The sequence below is a fragment of the Triturus cristatus genome, chromosome 8 (genome assembly GCF_964204655.1).
Source record: "Triturus cristatus chromosome 8, aTriCri1.1, whole genome shotgun sequence".
In the NCBI taxonomy this organism is placed as follows: domain Eukaryota; kingdom Metazoa; phylum Chordata; class Amphibia; order Caudata; family Salamandridae; genus Triturus; species Triturus cristatus.
The window spans coordinates 1,547,279,522-1,547,299,901 of record NC_140591.1 but is presented as its reverse complement, the minus strand read 5'-3'; the positions used below and the strand labels follow the sequence as shown (position 1 = coordinate 1,547,299,901).

Sequence of the window (20,380 nt, the reverse complement as noted above, 5' to 3'; positions counted from 1 at the left end):
TTAATAGACTTGTTTCTAATTTGCTTTCGGAGGTTGTGGCCCAATTGCAAGCTTCCGAAAGCACTTGGTCCACATCTTCCACTTCTGTTAGTTTGATTATGGCGCAGTATTACGAGCACAGGGAGAATGAGGACAAGAAGAGGACAGAGAAGAAGCATAAGGATTTGAAGACAAAGGTGTTGTTGCAGCAGGTTTCTAGAGGGAATGGTAGAGGATATGGTGGTTCGGCCCGACAGCTTCCACGCACTAGCAGGCAGCCGAATACTATGCCTTTAGGGTTGAATCAGTGTGTGTATTGTAAGGAGGAGGGACTTTGGCGTAGTGAGTGTCCCGTGTTGTTGCAGAAGGTGGCAGTCCCTAGAGGACGAGGTTCTCGTGGAGGTGTTCGTGGAGCTGGTGGGGCAGACAGGGCTCAACATGCTGCGGCCTCATAGGGTTGTTCGGATAATATTTACTTTGATGATCCCGCGCCCTCGTAGGTTCTCTGATATTTAGTATCCATTGCTGTTAGACTATCTTTGCTAGTTAAATGAAAGTTTGCGTTCTATTCACCAACAGGTCCGAGAGTCCCTGCCAGATGACCAGAGGGGCCCGGACACGACATCCAGCCTGGTGACTGGGTGCGGGTTCGCAATTTCCAGCTGAAAAAGAGTTTGGAGCGATGCTGGAAGGGACCAGAACAGTTCCTCTTATCCACACGTACCGTCATCGAAATAGCTGGCCGGAAGAACTGGGTGTATGCCAGACATTGCCGCAAGGTCCCTCTTCCTCTGCGCTATGATGCATGGGTGAAAGAGGGAATTGGGGCACCAAATGCGAGCTGGTACCCCAGTTCATTCCATTTAGTGATGCAAGATTGACCTGGACCAAAACAGATGGGGAAAATGATGGAGTATTGAATGCAGTGGTCCCTCCAGAAATATGAGCTATTAAGTAGCTGCTGTTTGTTGATCCAACAGTCTATAAACCATAAAGATCCATCCTCAGAACAGTTTCAAAAATCATGTCCTCTCGGGTAATGTATGTTTCCTACAATGGTGGGAAAAACACACAGTGTTTTTAAATACCCCTCACACACCAAAATAACCCTTGGTGTCATGCTTCATCATAGGGGTCTTCCCGCCCCTCTACAGGACGGGTGTGCTACAACCTACGAATACGCAGGAGCACCTTTTTGTTGTGAAAACGACTATGTGTCAAGTAGGAGAGTGAGTGCGAGGGTCAGGAGTGGATGGGTGAGTGAGGTTAAAAAATACCTGGCTCGTCGGTTTAGAAAATAATTTTTAATACACCTGTGAGCTGGTATCATTAAAAGGTGGGGACGGAGGTATGTATGCCTCAATGAGCTGTGCTTCCTAGGTTAGTCAACATGTTTCGAAGCCAGCGGAGCAGCGGGAAGGCCAGACATGGCAGGGCAGTATCCCAGGAGCAGTTGCAACTATAGGCACCCCTCCCACCCGTTAAAGGCTCATGGGGCAATTTTCCCTTTGTATCCAAATAAATTGATTCAAGATACCTAATAAGGTATCGTATGCGTGCATTCGGAATCAACGTGCACTGTTTTACTTTATTACACCTATCTTGTGACTATTAGTGTAAATTTGCACATCACATAATTTTGTGAGTGTAGATAGGGATCTTCTTAGTCCTGAAGAAGAAGCCTGGGGGCTTCGAAACATGTTGACTAACCTAGGAGGCACAGCTCATTGAAGCATACATACCTCCGTCCCCACCTTTTAATAATTCCAGCTGACAGGTGTATTAAAAATTATTTCCTAAACCGACAAGCCAGATATTTTTTAACCTCACTCACCTATCCACTCCTGACCCTCGCACTCACTCTCCTACTTGACACATAGTCGTTTTCACAACAAAAAGGTGCTCCCGCGTATTCATAGGTTGTAGCATGCCCCGTCGCGTAGAGGGGCGGGAAGACTCCTATGATGAAGCATAACACCAAGGGTCCATTTGGACTATATGGATTGTTCCGAATAATGATGTTCCTTTGTCCACGAGCATGTTATATTTTCTTTGTTCATTTCCTGAAATTAGTTAGTTTATGCTAAAAGGAGAGTCTATTGGTATAAAAATATTTGTGTTACCTTTGCTTGCGCATTATTCAATGTAAACTAGCATTTGTGGCACTTTTTTATGTGTGGCCGCCATTTTGAACCACGATCGAAACTAATGCGTGTCTCTCTGAAAAACGGGTTCTGGTAATGTTCATTTCTCCAAGGCCTTGCTTTACTAATGAATACACTGTTCTTATTAGCACATACCTTTCTCACTAGATAGAGGACTTCTCCCACCAGTCTAGTGGCGGGCATGGATAGAGTGGCCTTGGGTAGGAGATAGTGTTTGCCCGGCCTCAGAGTCGAAAACTATCCTACTGCACTTCTTTGTGTAGCTGCATCTGCCTGGAAAATTCCATTATGGGCATGCCTTCATTGGTTCTGAAATGTACATAATGTATCTCTGTGTTTGCTGATGTCAGTCCCTTCGCAGCACTCCTAAGAGACTGGGCAGATTGGGCTCCGTTTGAGTGTATCTGAATAAACATATATTGGTTTGTAGTTTCTACTGTCTGACCGACTCTTCATACAGATGTTAACAGCGGCTATTTAACCTACTAAGCCATCTAGCAAGCCCTATGACTAAACAAGCATTTGCAATGCAATAGGTCTCGCATTCACGCGAGTTTGAGCTATTGGCATTGTAAATGACAATGCCTTTTATTTATGTTTTGGTTTTTAAAAAATAAATAAAAGGCATTGTCATTTACAATACTAATAACTTAAACTCTTGCAAATGCGAGACCTATTGCATTGCAATACTGGGCCTTCTTGTCCGCTTGTTCGATTGTAAATATCAGAGGAAGAGACCGGCCTGCGATGTCTTCGAAGTAGTGATAAATAGTGCAGTGAAGAATGTGTGTAAGTGTTGTAAATTTCACAGACACAAAGGGGCCGATTCCGATCCTGTAAAAAGGCAGTACGAATAGTCGTACGGAGCGTTTTCTCAGTACGACTCGTAACAAGGTAAACTCATCCTACAACCTAGGAAGTACGATTCGTACAGAAAGCCTTTTTCTGTACGAATCGTACAAAAGACCATACAGCTAAAAAACACCAATGATTCTGATCCGGAACTGCTTGTACGTGACGTCTGCACGTATTTAAGCAGCGTTTTCCGGCCCAGCAAGAACGATTCATCCCGACGTCACTACGTACCACGCTTTGATTACAGGAGCGAAAAACTGCCGGGAATGCAGAACCCTACGCCACAGAGCCCCGGTTCGCGACGTACAGCCATGAACACCATCGTACGTGTCATCCCGGTCCTCTTAGCCTACGACCTGGTGCACCGCACCCGACGCACACGCCGCAGAAGGTGAGAACACCCAGGGGCCAGGGTGGGGGTGAGGGGCAGGAAACATACCCCATACACAAACCTATAATATGGAGGCCATACATTACCACCTGGGACTGGTCACTTGGTGGGCATGTCCAGCAACCCCTGCGTACCGCAACAACGGAAGTGGACATGTACGGTGTGTACCACACGTACCCCTATGGCACCATGACAACAGTGGTATGGACCGTACCCACGCATGAATGCGTGGGTACGGTGCGTACCACACGTACCCCTACGACACCATTACAACAGTTGTACGGACCGTACACATGCATGAATGTGTGGGTACGGTGCGTACCACACGTACCCCTACGGCACCATGACAACAATGGTACGGACCATACACACGCATGAATGGGTGGGTACGGTGCGTACCACACGTACCCCTACGGCACCATTACAACAGTGGTACAACTCAGGTACGGACTGTACCCATGCATACATGCGTGGGTACGGTGCGTACCCCTACGGCCCCATGACAACTCAGGTACGGACCGTACCCACGCATACATGCGTGGGTACGGTGCGTACCCTTACGGCCCCATGACTACTCAGGTACGGACCGTACCCACGCATACATGCGTGGGTACGGTGCGTACCCCTACGGCACCATGACAACTCAGGTACGGACCGTACCCATGCATACATGTGTGGGTACGGTCTGTACCACATGTACCCCGTTACGGCAGCAGCACATTTTGGATACGAGGCGTACACACGCCAGGAATGTGGGCATAGAGGACTGGCCCAGCATGTTACCTTCATATTGTTGTGTGTGTAGGTCCTGGCCAGCAGTGTACAGCTCCAAGGGGGTACGTGGGTGGGTGCATATGACTCCCAGCAGTGTCCAGACATATGAGGGGTGGGTGCAGAGGACTCCCAGCAGTGTCCAGGCATATGAGGGGTGGGTGCATATGACTCCCAGCAGTGTCCAGGCATATGAAGGGTGGGTGCAGAGGACTCCCAGCAGTGGACATAGATATGGGGGTGTGTGCATATCACTACCAGCAGTGTCCAGACATATGAGGGGTGGGTGCATATCACTACCAGCAGTGTCCAGACATATGAGGGGTGGGTGCATATCACTACCAGCAGTGTCCAGGCATATGAGGGGTGGGTGCAGAGGACTCCAGCAGTGTCCAGGCATATGAGGGGTGGGTGCAGAGGACTCCCAGCAGTGTCCAGGCATATGAGGGGTGGGTGAAGAGGACTCCCAGCAGTGTCCAGGCATATGAGGGGTGGGTGCAGAGGACTCCCAGCAGTGTCCAGACATATAAGGGGTGGGTGCATATCACTACCAGCAGTGTCCAGAGATATGGGGGTGGGTGCAGAGGACTCCCAGCAGTGTCCAGACATATGAGGGGTGGGTGCAGAGGACTCCCAGCAGTAGACAGAGATATGGGGGTGGGTGCATATCACTACCAGCAGTGTCCAGACATATGAGGGGTGGGTGCATATCACTACCAGCAGTGTCCAGGCATATGAGGGGTGGGTGCAGAGGACTCCAGCAGTGTCCAGGCATATGAGGGGTGGGTGCAGAGGACTCCCAGCAGTGGACAGAGATGTGGGGGTGTGTGCATATCACTACCAGCAGTGTCCAAACATATGAGGGGTGGGTGCAGAGGACTCCCAGCAGTGTCCAGGCATATGAGGGGTGGGTGCAGAGGACTCCCAGCAGTGTCCAGGCATATGAGGGGTGGGTGCAGAGGACTCCTAGCAGTGTCCAGGCATATGAGGGGTGGGTGCATATGACTCCCAGCAGTGTCCAGACATATGAGGGGTGGATGCATCACTACCAGCAGTGTCCAGAGATATGGGGGTGGGTGCAGAGGACTCCCAGCAGTGTCCAGACATATGAGGGGTGGGTGCAGAAGACTCCCAGCAGTGGACAGAGATATGGGGGGGGGGTGCATATCACTACCAGCAGTGTCCAGACATATGAGGGGTGGGTGCATGTCACTCCCAGCAGTGTCCAGGCACATGAGGGTTGGGTGCCGAGGACTCCCAGCAGTGTCCAGTCATATGAGGGGTGGGTGCAGAGGACTCCCAGCAGTGGACAGAGATATGGGGGTGGCTGCATATCACTACCAGCAGTGTCCAAATATATGAGGGTTGGGTGCAGAGGACTCCCAGCAGTGGACAGAGATATGGGGGTGGGTGCATATCACTACCAGTAGTGTCCAGACATATGAGGGGTGGGTGCATATCACTACCAGCAGTGTCCAGAGATATGGGGGTGGGTGCATATCACTACCAGCAGTGTCCAGACATATGAGGGGTGGGTGCAGAGGACTCCCAGCAGTGTCCCACTCCCAGGCGGATGGATGTCTTTCACACACTGCATGACACACCACATGTGGGTGTGAGGACATATAACACATGCATACCCACCCATGGCGGATGCAGCAAAATACACACCCTGATTTCATGCCAACAGACTGTATAGTCATGGAACTGCATACAAAAATAAGATAGCCAAAGGGAACACACACTGTCACGCACATCCCAGGAGTGATAGGAATGTCCAGGTGCTGGTCCAGCCACCCAGATGTTGTCTCTCATGGAAGGAATAGGGTTCACTGCGACTAGATACAATGCCCACAATTGTGGGTCAGGTGCCCAAATACCCTGCATAACACGTGTCATTTGTGTGTTAGGCCGTGATTACACACATGCATAGTGCTGAAAAGGGGCAATTGGTCCCTGATGCCATTCCTACATACCCAAAACACAAGTACAGTGACTGGCAAGGATGGCACAGACGATTCAGCAGGAGACATCGGTGAGCAGGCATGGCCATTGTTGAAGGGATCCGTCACCAACAAAGGATATGTTGACACAGGTCAGCACAACAATTGTGCAACTGTTTGCAGGGAACATGTCAGGTGCCACAGAGGAAGGAACACTCCTTGGGACAATGTCTCAAAACCAAATGGACACACACTACCAATGAATATTTGCACAGACATTGTGATGGCACACAGATACCATGGTCCACCTCATGACCATCATACAAAAACATTTCTCAGAACCCTAACACATTACCAGAACACCAACTTCATGAGCCTCATCACCAACATCAAGTACCTGAAATGCAATAGTGTTAAAACTAAAAGAAAAGGCTTTATTCAGCACACAAAAATAATAAATTAAGAAGACACTATTTACAAAGGCCAATGGCCATTCCATAGTTCTAGTCCAAGGGTGGACGTAGGCGACTGTGTCCACCCCTACCTTGCCTGCACAAAGTCACCTCAAGGTTTGTCGACCGGGGGGGCATCATCAGTGGGAGTACCAGGGACAGGAGTGGGTTGTGTAGGTGTGGTGGGTGCAGGGCTGGACGTCTCCACCACAGGGGGTGGGGCAACACCAAAGGTGGAGGTGAGCTTGGCGCTGCACACTGCTGCCAGGGCGTCCAGAGTAACCCCTGCACCTGAAGAAACCCCAGGTCCAACGGAGGGGGGGGGGTGGCCGAGGGATGGGGAGCAGCACTCTTGGGTGAGGGGGTGGACATGGGGGGGACTCAACTCCCCTGCCCGGGGACTTCCTCGCCCGCTTGCGGGGTGGTGTCACAGTGGGGCTGAGGGCCAGACCAGCCATGTAGGCCTCTTTGGGTGACAGTTTGGCAGGGGAGCTAAGGGGAGTGGTTTTGGAGGAAGTGGGTTATGAGGACTGCAGACTCTGCCTGTGGCTGCGTGTCTGCCGTTTGCCCCCAGACCCTGTGGGTGTGACTACATCCCCCTGAGTGTGTGTGCCAGGAGGTGTGCGCTGTGCCTTACTTGGGGGTGTGCTGGATGTGTCTGTTGGGGTGTGTGCCTGTGACTGTCTGTGTGTGTGTTGGTCAGGCATGGGAGAGGGCAGTGTGGATGGGTCCGGGGTAGGGGGGGGACAGAGCGGCGCAGGTGAGAAACTGCTTCCGTCAGTGAAGAGTCCATGGACCGCAGAATCCTGCGTTGCTCAGTCATCGTTGATGACATGCCCTCCACGAACCAACTGTGTGAGCAGTCTAGTGTGTTCATGGAGGACATGCAGCATCGATGCCTGACCAACCTGCAACTGCCGCAGTGTGTCCACAGACTCTTCACTGAGGGCAGCAGGGGTGACAGGGGCAGGGGCTGCGGTGCCTGGTCCGAAGGAGACACGGTGGGACCCTGCACGGACAGAAGGGACAGGAGCAACTGGGAGGGCGGAGATGGCAATGGAGGAGGTGGGTACAGATGGTGGGATACTGCCAGTTGTTGCATCCTCCGCCTCCTCAAGGATGTCAGCCTGGGACCCGTCGGTGTCGTACATGCTCTCGCCTCCAAACAGGTCCTCCGACTGACTCCCCTCGCCCTCCGTGCCACTGGCTCCTTCTGCCTCCACAGCACTGGTGGCACTGTCGCTGGGTCCCTCCTCAAGGTCCATGCAGGTGTCTCCCTCGCTTGTGGATGATGATGCTGTGGGCAAGGAGAAGAAACAAAAAAGCATCTGACACATGAGCACAAGAACAATTGGTCACAGTGCATATCAGGCAATGCATCATGAGTAACAGCTAGATTACTCCGCACATATGTAAGCCCTGTACTGCCCAGTTGGTAGACCCACCATGCCACTTGGACACCAGGAAAATAAATACACAAAAGGCCACAATTTGAATGAGAAATACACTGAGAAGCTAGTGTCTGTGAACCGGTGAGCACAGCAATACAATGAAGTCATGACACCTCTTGTTTACCCTGAAAGAAACAGTAGTGGTGCACTCAAGGTAAACTAACACACCTCAATACTCAAGGTGTCACCACACTCAGAGACCTGTAAGTCCTTTGGAACACAAAACGAACAAATGTTAGTACCTTGGGACTCACAATACTTTACCCAATCTACATGTTTTGAATGTGCCAATTGGCCATTTTGTGAAAAGAACACTCATGTGCCTGCATGCAATATGTCGCACAAGGCAGTGCACACAAAAGTACATTGACACTGTCATTGAAGAAGCTGGCACCTTTTCTGAGGAGCCACTGTTAGAAATAAATGGTGTTGCAGAAAGTACATATTCATGGACCCACGGAGGTCTTGATGTCTTGACACTCGTTAGTTTGTATCACCGACAACTAAGGAGTCTCACAAAATCAAGACCACCGTGGGAACATGTATATGGAGAATCTGCAACACCATTTATTTAGAACAGTGGCTTTTTTGAAAAGGTGCCAGCGTGTTCCATGAAAGTGGAAATGTCGTTTTGTGTGCACCTCCTTGGTAGACTTTTTTCATGCAGGCACATCAGTGTTCTTAACACAAATCCTCAAATTTCCACATTTAAAACATGAAGAACTATTGACAAGTGCTATGAGCGCCAAGGTACAATTTTTGAAGAGTAGCAACTTGAATCATGTCAGTTGTCACCAGGCCATCCGTCACCTGATTACACAGTTGGCTACACATATGACCTACTGCCTGTCATCTGGAGTGGCACACATGTCCACACCCAGGACAATGCATAAGCTAATGGGCCTGCAATTGGGTGGTAAAAAAAGACCAGCTGTACTGTGGGGACACCCTCATGGCAAGCTAGAATGTACACACAGATGTCAGCACACAAAGTCCAAACTGCGTTGCATCAGAACCACACACAGGTGCCAAAAATGTATGAGCAGGATTCATGTTGTTAAAAAAATGACACAGGCTGCAAAGCACGTACATTAAGCACTGGCCAGCATCACAGGGGCACTGCACAGTGTATTTTAGTCCAGGCAATTCTCACACACAAGTCAGACCTGGAAATGAAAAATCAGGGTTGCACATGTATGCCTCTCCCGCACCCCCCCCAAACCTGAGGCAATGTGATTGATACAGATCAATAAGTGACACCTCTTATTCAGGGTTACAACAACTGTGCTTGAAAAATTGCTTCATTTACACTACATCACCTCGGTGGGGCTGGCAACACATATTTGTGACACACAACCATCAACAGATTGTTGTGAATAGCCACACAGGCACTGCCCAGTGTGAGTATGCACAAGCAAAATGGTGTATCCCTGTCCAGTGTACACATGTAGCACACATTAGCAAAATACAAACTAGGCCAGGGAAAAATACCACAGAGGCAGACCTATGCAGAACACACAGAGAATGTGCACAGTGTTGGATGACACACATGATTAGGAAGCCAGGATGTCTCAGGGGACTGTAGTGGGCACACTGCTCCGTGGTCCTGGAATTAGCTGACTCTACCATGTTGAACCGTCATGGCACTAGCATTTCTCACACTCATGCACATCATGTCTGAGGCCAGAACATTGGTCATGCATGCTGCAAGGGTGTCCAGTAGAAAGCTCACACTCCTATGTTGAGAATCAGCATCAGTGACAACTATGAACCCCCAACATAGTGAACAGGTCATGGCACAGGCAAGGTACCAACACAAGTCACAGACCACCCTCCCACATGATGCAGAAAGCAATGTGCACTTAGATGTACTGGCACCCTAGATGACTATGTGCAAATGTGATTACACAAACACCAGGGGACACATGTGAAGGAGAGGAAGGGATGAAAAAGAGCCCCAGGTGACATTTGGGAACAGAAAATGCACTGCAGATATGAACTCTGGGAGTGTATTCATGCAAAATAGCACTTCCTAAAGCTGGCGACACATAACACGACAAAAAGCCATGTACCTACCCCCTCCTTGCTGCAGTCTCTCCTGTAACTGCCTATCGAGGTCAGGGAAGACCACCGCCAGGACACGTTTCATGTGGGGGGTCAGGCATCGGCGGCCGCCGTGGGGGCGAGGAGGGTCAAGCTCCAGCTGGACCCGGGCGATCCACCGGGTCCAGCACCGGATGTCCTGCCACCTCTTGCGGACCTGTGGCAGCTGCCGACTACGCTCCCCCGCAGCTCTCACGGCCCTGACGACGTTGGTCCAGATCACCCCCTTCTCGTAGGCAGTTACCTGTCAGGATGACAAAGTGACACAACATCAATACACCTGCTCAATGTCCCAGAGACATACATTAGAACATCTTTGAAATGTTGGACAGGGCATAGGATGCTGACATGAATAGCCTCATTCACAACAAGAAATTGGCCTGTGTGCAAGCGCCAATGCAGTACATGGCATTGAAAGTCTACAGGTGGCATGAGGGGAGCAACACACTCAGTGATCATGCCACACACTGTGCAGCACATGCAACAGCAGGCTGATGGCCAGAACGTGCCATGCAGTCACATGTCCCACTCCACTGACGCACCCTCAGCAGACTGGACAGACACACCCAGCCACAGATCACTCGCCTGTCATTGCCAACAGCAGATACAACCCTCACTCTGCACATGTGCCATTTGCCAGTGGGGAGTCACAAGTGTCGTGCTAGCTCTGCAAGTCAGACACGTACGTGTACTACCAGTACGTGCTGGTAGTACACGTACGTGTACTACCAGTACACGCTGGTAGTACACGTACTTGTACTACCGTAGTACATGTATGTGTACACACTGGTAGTATACGCATGTGTACGCACTGGTAGTACACGTACGTGTACGCACTGGCAGTACACGTATGTGTACTACCAGTGCGTACACATATGTGTACTACCAGTGCATACACGTACGTGTACAACTAGTGCGTACACGTATGTGTACAACTAGTGCGTACACATACGTGTACTACACACGTACGTGTACAACTAGTGCGTACACGTACGTGTACTACCTTAGTATGCGTACGTGTACAACTAGTGCGTACACGTACGTGTACAACTAGTGCGTACACGTACGTGTACAACTAGTGCGTACACACGTACGTGTACAACTTATGTGTCCCCTATGTAATTTTGAAATCCACACACAGGTACGGTGAGTTTCACACGTACCCCTACGGCACCAGTTGCACAGTGCGTCTGACACATACGTGTACGCACTAGTAGTACATGTACTGGTACTACCAGTGCATACACGTATGTGTACTAAGGTAGTACACGTACGTGTACGCACTAGTTGTACACGTACGTGTCAAACCACCACAGGCACAGGAACAAGCCTATCGCAACCGCAAACATTACCACTCGATAAATGCCCTTGTGGTGTGTCTTGTTAACATGCTGATTTCCCATGTCTGTGCACATTTTCCAGGATCAGCACACGATGCCTACCTCATGAGGCGTAGCAGGGTGCCACAAATGATGCTGCGGCTGCACAACGAACGAGCATGTCTTGTTGGTGGGTATACTTTTTTTGTCCTATGTGTTGCGGTATCTTTGTCTCTTACGGCATCTCCTGACCCACTTCTTTACATGATGTTTCCATGTAGGGGACTCTGGCTACCCCAACATGCCATGGCTGATGACACCTCTCCGCAACCCAAGAACAGCTGCAGATCACCGGTACAACAATGCACACGGGCAGACAAGGCGAGTGATTGAGAGGACGTTTGCACTGCTGAAGAGCCGATTCCGGTGCCTGGACAAGACAGGCGGCTCCCTCCCTTATGCCCCGGAGAAGGTCTGCCAAATCTTCATCGTGTGCTGCATGCGGCACAACATGGCAGTTGAGAAGGCAGTGCCACTCATCCTGGGTCTGGATGAGCAGGAGCATCCGCCCGTGGAGGATCAAGGGCTTGATCACGAGGCTAGTGATGAGGAGGAGGAGGGGGATGATATCCGGAGTCAGCTCATACGCAACTTCTTCTCATAATGGTGAGTCACTGGGTATGAGTGTGGAAGCTTGTAGCATTGAGTGGCATGTGTTGCAATGTGTGTGTCCAGCTGACTGAATGCAAAGTGACTTGGATGTGTGTTCTGATGTGTCACTCGAGTGATGATGTCATGCAACACAGTTTTGTGGAGAGACTTGATTTGCAATTTACATGTGTCCAACATTGTTCATGTTTTAGAAATGTCCATGTGTGCGGTGAGAATTGTTTTAGGTGACTTCTCGTGTGTCTGTCATTCCCAGGTATTTAGCGCCTGTTGTCTGCTCGTGTCATCGTTGTCCTCCTGCTATTCCTCGTGAGGATTGCAACGTGTGCTTAATCAGCGTTCCATGCACGGACATGTTGAAATGTCAGTTTGGGTAAGGATTGCAGCAAGGCTTTTTGGTGGTGGTACGGGTTGGTAATGTGTGGTGACTGCTTCTGTGCATGTTGTGGTACCATGCATACATGTCTTCTCACCATGGAGCATAGAACATGTAGCATCACTCCCATGACATGATAGTCACCCTTCTTGACAGTCATCTGTAGTGGAGTATGGTGTCTGATGAAGGCATCAATATGTGTGAACCTTGGCTCTGAAACATTGCAGATGCTACAGGTGGACATAGTGGGGGACAACACAACAACAGGCTCCATGGGGAATTGCAGCCTCTCTGTGTGCAGCAGGATGTGTTTGGCTGATCCCCTTACCTTGTGTGCCAGTTCATTGGGATTGACATCATCCGTGTTGTGAAGGGGGTGTCCAGCGTATGTCCCACATGTTCTGTCAACTGACCTGTGAGTCTGTTAATATGGATGCATATCCCTTCGTGTGTGTATGTGGAATAAAGGTGTTCAGCACAATCCAAAGTGCCTCATCTCGGTCACTGCAGCTCTCTTGCCAGTTTGCATGCATCATCTATGGCATAATTGTCAAAGATTGAGCATATGAGTGTATGTGTACTTTGGCAACATGCATGCAGGGCTTTATGGCTAATGATCTCTATTGTGCATGAAGTACCTGGTTCTGTATGTATTTGTGCAGGTTGCTCCCCACAACGGAACGTGAATGCCTGCTGATGGTGTGTCTCCTTTGCGCATCTCCGCATTTTGTTGCCTGATACAGTGGCTGTAATTTATAGTGATTGTTCAGACATTTTCTCGGAGTGACCCATGAGTGACCTGATACTCCTTCCTTTACATACACCTGTTGCACTGTGCCTTGCAGACCTCCTTGTCTTTGTGTGCTAATTGTTGCATAATTTCTAACCCCTTCTGCCTGCTGCTGCCTCACCTGCGGCCCCGCCACTCCGAGTGCCCTGATTCTACAACCCCCACGCCTCAAACATGCTCAGCCCTTCCCCCTCCACCCATTCGAAATGCAGCCAGCAGCTTTTCTGTGCCACTGTAGCCCCAGCGCCGTGCCAAAGGCAGGACCATCTGTGCCTGCAACATGCACAGTGCACGACCCTCTAGTCTTTGCATGACCCACTTCACACAACAGGCTCATGCTGCAGCCACTCTCTAAGCAATGTCCTCATGACAATCATCCGCCTGCTATCTGGCAAACCCTAAGCACACACACGACACCTTCGCATGCTGAGTGTGCTACTCCAACTGCCTACACAGCGCTGCCCAGCCTACCAGACCCTGTCCGAACAACCAGGTAATGTGCCTCCTACTCCACACCCGCTCCATCCACCAGCACGCCATTGGACTCTGTTACCTCCTCAACACTACAGCCCCACACATCCCCTTCATGACAGTAACCTGGACAAAAGCATCCTCAGCACATGACGTCTTCATTGCCATCTCAGACGGATACAAGATCACCCGCAGGGACGGCAACACCAATCCCGGGGGCTGAATTGCTATTTATTCTCAAGTACACCCTCAGAGTCACAAATCCTGGTTCGCAGCAACTCCCTGGCAACCCTCGGAGTAACACTCATCTACAGATCTGCAGGCCTACATCCACAATTCTGCTAAGCCATCACCACGTACATCTGCAAGCACGCCCTCACCTCCACGGGCTACATGTGGCTGGGGGCCAGTAACTTCTTGCTGGAGGGGAACCACACCACCATCCATCATTGGTCCATCAACATTTGAATCCACGTCTCCAAAAAGCAACACAGTGCCCCACACCCCGCTGCCGATCCCCCAAAGATGCTTGATGTAAGTCGCCACAGACAAGCTGTGTGGGACACTCGAAACAACACCACCGCCACACCCTGCAACCTCACGCACTGGATCAGCAACTGATCCAACAATCTTGCCACATTGACAGACTTTCCTGTGATGTACAAAAACAGTTAAGGCACCTGGGAGAAGGCAGGCCTACTGGACTCCTACAGACCTAGCCGGACTCTTGTGCAAACCTTGCAACACAAAGAGCCATCATTTTCCTTACAGCCCTGGAAAACACCACACACAGCCATCACCATATCATCAGCAAGGACAAGTGGAGATACTTCAGATAGTACCGAGACAACCAAACACACAACATCAAGGAGCTCATCAGCATTGTGAGTAAACTGACAGCAGATCTCAATCCAAAGCACCCCACCCTTGCAAGGCAGATCCCATCCCTTGCAACTTTGCACCACTGCAAGCTCATGGCCATACACAACAGCCTTGGCACACAGAGGCAGACAGCACTATTATCCGCAGGACAAACCCCCCTCAGGTTCTGGACTCCCGTCAGCAGCAAGTACACAACCGGGCTCATGTGCAACATACATTCTGGCTCTCCATCAGGCCACTTCCCACACAACATCTCAACCACATCATTCCCCATCCTTGAAGCTCACATCCAGCGCGTCATGAATGTCTCCTTTGAGTTTGCCACATTCCATGGGTGCAGGAGGCATGCAGAGCCCCAGGCCCTTCTTAAACAACGGACAGCAGTACCGCAGGATCTCCTGGTACATCACCCTGCTTCCCTACCCAGCAAATGTCATCAGGAAGACACTCAACAAGCAACTGACCAATTTCCTCCATGCAACCAGCTCCAGGCAACCGGCACCAGACCATCTTCCACAGTAATCACACCACTGCAACCGTCATCATTGCCACCACCAATGACAACTTTGCCCTGCTCAACAATGGTGAGGCCACCACCCTTGACCTCTCAACGGCATTCTACACCATGTGCTACCACACTGTCAGCTCACACATCTCCAACACTGTTATCCAGAGGAGGGCCCAGGATTAAATCAGAAAGTAGCTTACCAGCAAGGCCCAGGGAGTCTGCCTCCACCCTGCAACATGTAGTACACTGGGGTTATCTGGCCCATGCCACAGGGCTCTTCTCTCAGCGTGATGATCTTCAATGTCTCCATGACCCCCTCTCCACCATCACATGCGCACACAACCTCATCATCATCTTGTATGCCATTGACACCCAGCTGCTCCTCAAACTCACCAAAGAGCCAGCCATTGCCAGTTCCAAACTTCAAGAAGGCATGAGATCCGTTGATGAATGGCTGAACATCAGCCACCTGAGGCTGGATTTGGACAGGACAGAGGTCATCATCTGAGGATTGTCCCCTTACGGCTGGGTCAAATCCTTGTGTCCCACTGGTCTGTGCACCGCACCAGCACCCAGTGGTCAAGCACGCAAGCTGGTGTTCATCATGGACCCATCGCTCACAATTACCATGCAACTCACCACCATCTGTACCTCATGCTGTAACACCCTCCACATGCTGCAAATGACCCACAGATAGGTCCGCTCCAAGGCAAGACAGACCGTCCCCCTGGTCCAGGACACCATCCGGCTCAGCTACAGCACCGGCCTCTACGGAGGACAACAGCACAAATGGAGGAGAACTTATCCACATCCAGGGTACATCCGCACACCTCATCAGCAACATCCCCCGCCCCAGTCACATCACCGTCCACCTGAGATAGGTACAATGGCTCACTGTGTGCTGCAGGATCACCTTCAGACTCCTCAACCACACTCAGGAGGCAGTCTACAACCCCATGCCCAAACCGACCTTGGACGTGTGTCATCCAACACCCCGTTGGCCCAACTCCATGCAGCCCACCGTGCCCTGACCACCATTCATCACATAAAATCTGCAGGCAGGAGATAGTTCTCCCACCTGGCAAAACAGACCTGGTAATCCCTCCCCGGGCACAACAACATGACCCATGACCTCTACACCTTCAGGTAACTCTTCCAAATTGATCTGTCTGAGCAATATTGCAAGCCCCCCCCTCAGCAGCTTGAGGCCATCACGGGTGAGTATTGGGCTCCATGTCTGTATTTTGTGATACATTGTGAACCATGTGTGTCCTCGACCGGACTCAGATCCAAGTGTATGGATGGCTGGAGTTAGTTCCACACTCAGGCATACTTCGACATATCCCCACACGTATGTTGTGGACTCATGCTAAATGACTGCAATATGACATTTCAATTATTATTTTTTTATTTTCTAGCTCTGCGGCGTGATTTGTGCACAGAACAAGGGGCAATGCAGGGACCATAGAATCCAAAGTTCACAGGGGGAGATGGGATCCTTGGCATTTGAAGTCATCATAGTCCAGCCCACAGTGTTTGGCATCATTGGTCAGACTGTGACCAGCAAGTCCATGTGGCAGATGATGTCAGTCAATGAGGTGATGCTGTCGCACATGAAGGCCAGGTGCCAGGCCAGGTGACCTGGGAGATGTGGATGGGCCACTGCCTCTCACGGTCTTTTCCGTGGACGACCAACCTTCCTGGGGGGACCCTCAAATGCAGGCCTTGACGATGCTTGGGACGCTCCGTCGGACAAATCCTCCTCCTCCTCCCTCCCTGTGGCTGGTGCTGGTCTGCGCCTGGTGGCACAGGGAGGGTTGCCCATGTTGTCAGCGATCCGACGGAGTGAATGGCTTATGTCCCTTTGCACCGCCAGGAGCTCAGCCAGTCTTGCCTCCATCCGTCCTTGGTGTTGTTGTTGACTGGCGTGTTGCTCGGCCTGCTGGTTTTTGATCTCTGTGAGGGTTACCACTACCTGGCTGATCTCCCTGGTGTCACACTGGTATGCCTCCATGATGTGTATGTGTGACATACCGGTGCCTTCAGCTGGCTGGTCAGGTTCTCGCCTCCGCCTGCCTCCACTCCCACCACCTCTGCCCACACGAGCCTGGCCTGCCGTTGTGGGCACATTGGGTCTACGGGACCCCTGAGGGATGGCAGTGGCGGTGTTGTCTTCCTCCTCCTGGGTGCCCGCCACACCTTGTCCCTCCTGGTCAGACTGGCTCAGTTGTTCACTGCGGGCAGGTCTCTTCGGTGTCTCCTGGGATGTGGCAGGAATGGGGGTGGTGGTTGGCACAGATGTTCCTGAACCAGGTTCTGCAGGGGCTTGGACAGCAGAGGGTCCAGGTCGGTCGGGGTCATCCGCGGAGTGTTGAGAGGCGTCGCTGCCGGTGGGATCAGGTTCCTCCCGAGCCTGTGACTGTGATTCTTCACCCCCATTGTTGGGGGGATATTCATCACGTTGCCCTGTGTGTGAGAGACAGACAATGTTAATGCTGTATCATGCAACATGCATGTTTCATACACATTCAAGTTGGCACTGTTCCTCCAGGTAGTTGTATGTGCCTAACATTCTCCTCAATGTTCACTTGTGGATGGGTATGTTGCGGGGGACAGATTGACATGTTCTCCTGAGTCTTTGACACGTCGATTTGTGGCTTGGGTGCTTCTTCGGCTATGTATTGGTCTTGTTGTGTTACATGTCCATTGTGACAGTGTGTACATCCATTGCCTGTCCTGGTGGTGTCTGCTTGTGTAAGGGGTGTGTGTGACAGGGCCTGCTGGTGTGTGTAGTGTGATTTTGCCCTGGGGCTCCCAGGTGATGTATCTGTCCCCCCATGGAGCATGCTGCCATGACAGTGAGTGTGAGTTCCTGTCCTAGCTATCTGACCTTGTTGTCTTGGTGTTTGTGTTTGCACTAGTCACAGGAGGGCCTTGTGCTGCCTACACCAGGGCCAAGTGTGAGCTATCTTGTCAGTACTTTCCCAATCCCTGTGCATTGTGCATGGTGCACGGGTATGTAGCTGGGCCATATGGGATGAGGGCAATTGTGTCTGATTTAGAATTCAAACATGCGTTTTGGGGAACCCAGCATACCGGACATCCATTCTTGGGTTGGTGCTTCGTGTAGCATGTGACATAGCATGGCCTTGCTTTCTCAATGGGGCATACACATGTTATTGGCATTAGCGTTGTTTTTGACTGTGGTTGTGGCCGGTGAGGGCTTGGGGGTAGTTGTGTGCATTTGGTGTATTTGGGCTGTGGATTCCATTACCCCCATGTTACGTAAGTTGTTTGTGTACTCACCAGGCTCTGGAAGTCCTTGAACTCCATGTACTCCCACCGGCGGAAGCATGGCCATCACCATCTCCTCCCAGGGGTGGTAATGTACTGGTCTGCGAGACGCACCACCTCCAGTGATGTTGCTCTGGGCGTGGTCTTCATTCATTTTTCTCTTGACCGCCTTCCGCAGATCGTACCACCTGGCTTAGCATTCGGTCCTGGTCCTTCTGATGGGTGCAACAGCATTCACCCTATCGACGATCCTCTGCCACAGGCGTGATTTTTCAGCTATGCTTTTCTGTCTGACCAATGTTCCAAACAGCTGTGGCTCGACTCTGATGACTTCATTGACAAGGATCTCCAGCTCCTCCCTTGTGAACTTTGGATTCTTGTCTGTGGGCATGGTGTGGAGTGAGGGTGTGGATGGTTGTGGGTGTGTGGGTCTGAATGTGACGGTGTGGGTCTGAATGTGGAGAGGCGGTATGTGTGGAGGGTGTGTGAAGGTGTATATGTTAAGGTGGATTCGCACTAGGGGTACGCACCGTACATTCGCGCTGGGGGTACGGTGCGTACCTATGCACTGGGTGTACGCACCATACATACGCGCTGGGTGTACGCACCGTACATTCGCACTGGGAGTACGCACCGTTCATTCGCACTGGGGGTATGCACCGTACATTCGCGCTGGGGGTACGGTGCGTACCTACGCGCTGGGGGTACGCACCGTACATACGCGCTGGGGGTACGCACCGTACATTCGCGCTGGGGGTACGGTGCGTACCTACGCACTGGGGGTACTCACCGTACATACGTGCTGGGGGTATGCACCGTACATTCGCACTGGGGGTACGCACCGTACATTCGCACAGGGAGTACGCACCGTACATTCATGCTGGGGGTACGCACCGTACATTCGCGCTGGGGGTACGCTCCGTACATTCACACTGGGGGTACGCACCGTACATTCGCGCTGGGGATACGGTGTGTACAAACTTCGCTTCGTAGCGGGCAAAGTCATTCCCCGTGTACGGGACGTTTTCCATACAAATCGTAAATAGGAAAGCCGGTCCGGATCGTACTAGTACAGTCGGACTTCATTTTTACGATTTGTACAGAGAAGTGTCCGGGTCCGTCTCGTACAACGTTTCCCGATCTGATTCGTACGGATAGGGCAGATCCGTCTGCATTTTTCACATACGAATCGTACTTCATGAGTCAGACGGGACTCGTACGATTTGTATGGAAAAATTTACAGATACGAGTCGTACGGGGGAAAAGAATACAGGATCGGAATCGGCCCCAAAGTGTGAAGTGAGAGGTACATATGATCCGAGCTATAAACACTAACACAGTGCTCCAACACCTTTCACTCTGTGATTACACTGTTGTGGCTCAGGTGGAAGAGCGGGAGGGGGCAATTTCCTGCCCTCTCCTTGATTTGAGTGTGCAGTGTGGCATTGCGTAATGTCATTACTATCTTTGGCCTGATAAAAAACTCCAGCTGTAGTAGGGCCCTGGCTACACCTCCTGGTGCAGGACGGGCTGTGCTTTATGGCAGGCATGGAGGGAGAGAGGCATGGTCTTGGCTGCCGCTCGGGCCTGGTACTGCACCCCTGCTATTATCAGTGAGCAAGAGGCTCTGAGGTGGTGGTATTGGTATTGGTGGTGGTGGTGTTGGTATTGGTGGTATTGGTATTGATATTGGTATTGGTGGTATTGGTGGTTGTGGTATTGGTGGTGTTATTGGTGGTGCTGGTATTGGTGGTGGTGGTGGTATTGGTGGTGGTAGTGGCATTGGTGGTATTGGTGGTGGTGATATTGGTGGAAGTATTGGTATTGGTGTTGGTGGTTTTGGTGGTGGTATTCGGGGTATTGATGGTATTATTGGTATTGGTGGTGGAATTATTATTGGTGGTGGTGGTATTGGTATTGATGGTGGTATTGGTGGTGGTATTGGTATTGTTGGTATTGGT

At 51.1% G+C, this 20,380-nt stretch overlaps 1 protein-coding gene across 4 annotated transcripts in view; it reads right to left on the bottom strand.

The window, feature by feature from the left end:
• LOC146806104 (ecto-ADP-ribosyltransferase 5-like) overlaps nucleotides 1–20,380 on the bottom strand; it is a 349,139-nt gene that overhangs the window by 12,789 nt on the left and 315,970 nt on the right. For 2 of the 4 annotated variants that reach the window (XM_085623444.1, XM_085623443.1), the window contains one exon: nucleotides 6,518–7,853. The exons of the other annotated variants lie outside the window; for them this stretch is intronic. In XM_085623444.1, the coding sequence (XP_085479570.1) occupies nucleotides 7,372–7,853 (482 nt within the window). In that variant the 3' untranslated portion in view covers nucleotides 6,518–7,371. Of the gene's footprint in view, nucleotides 1–6,517; nucleotides 7,854–20,380 lie in introns of those variants that run through there. 4 annotated transcript variants of the gene reach the window in all.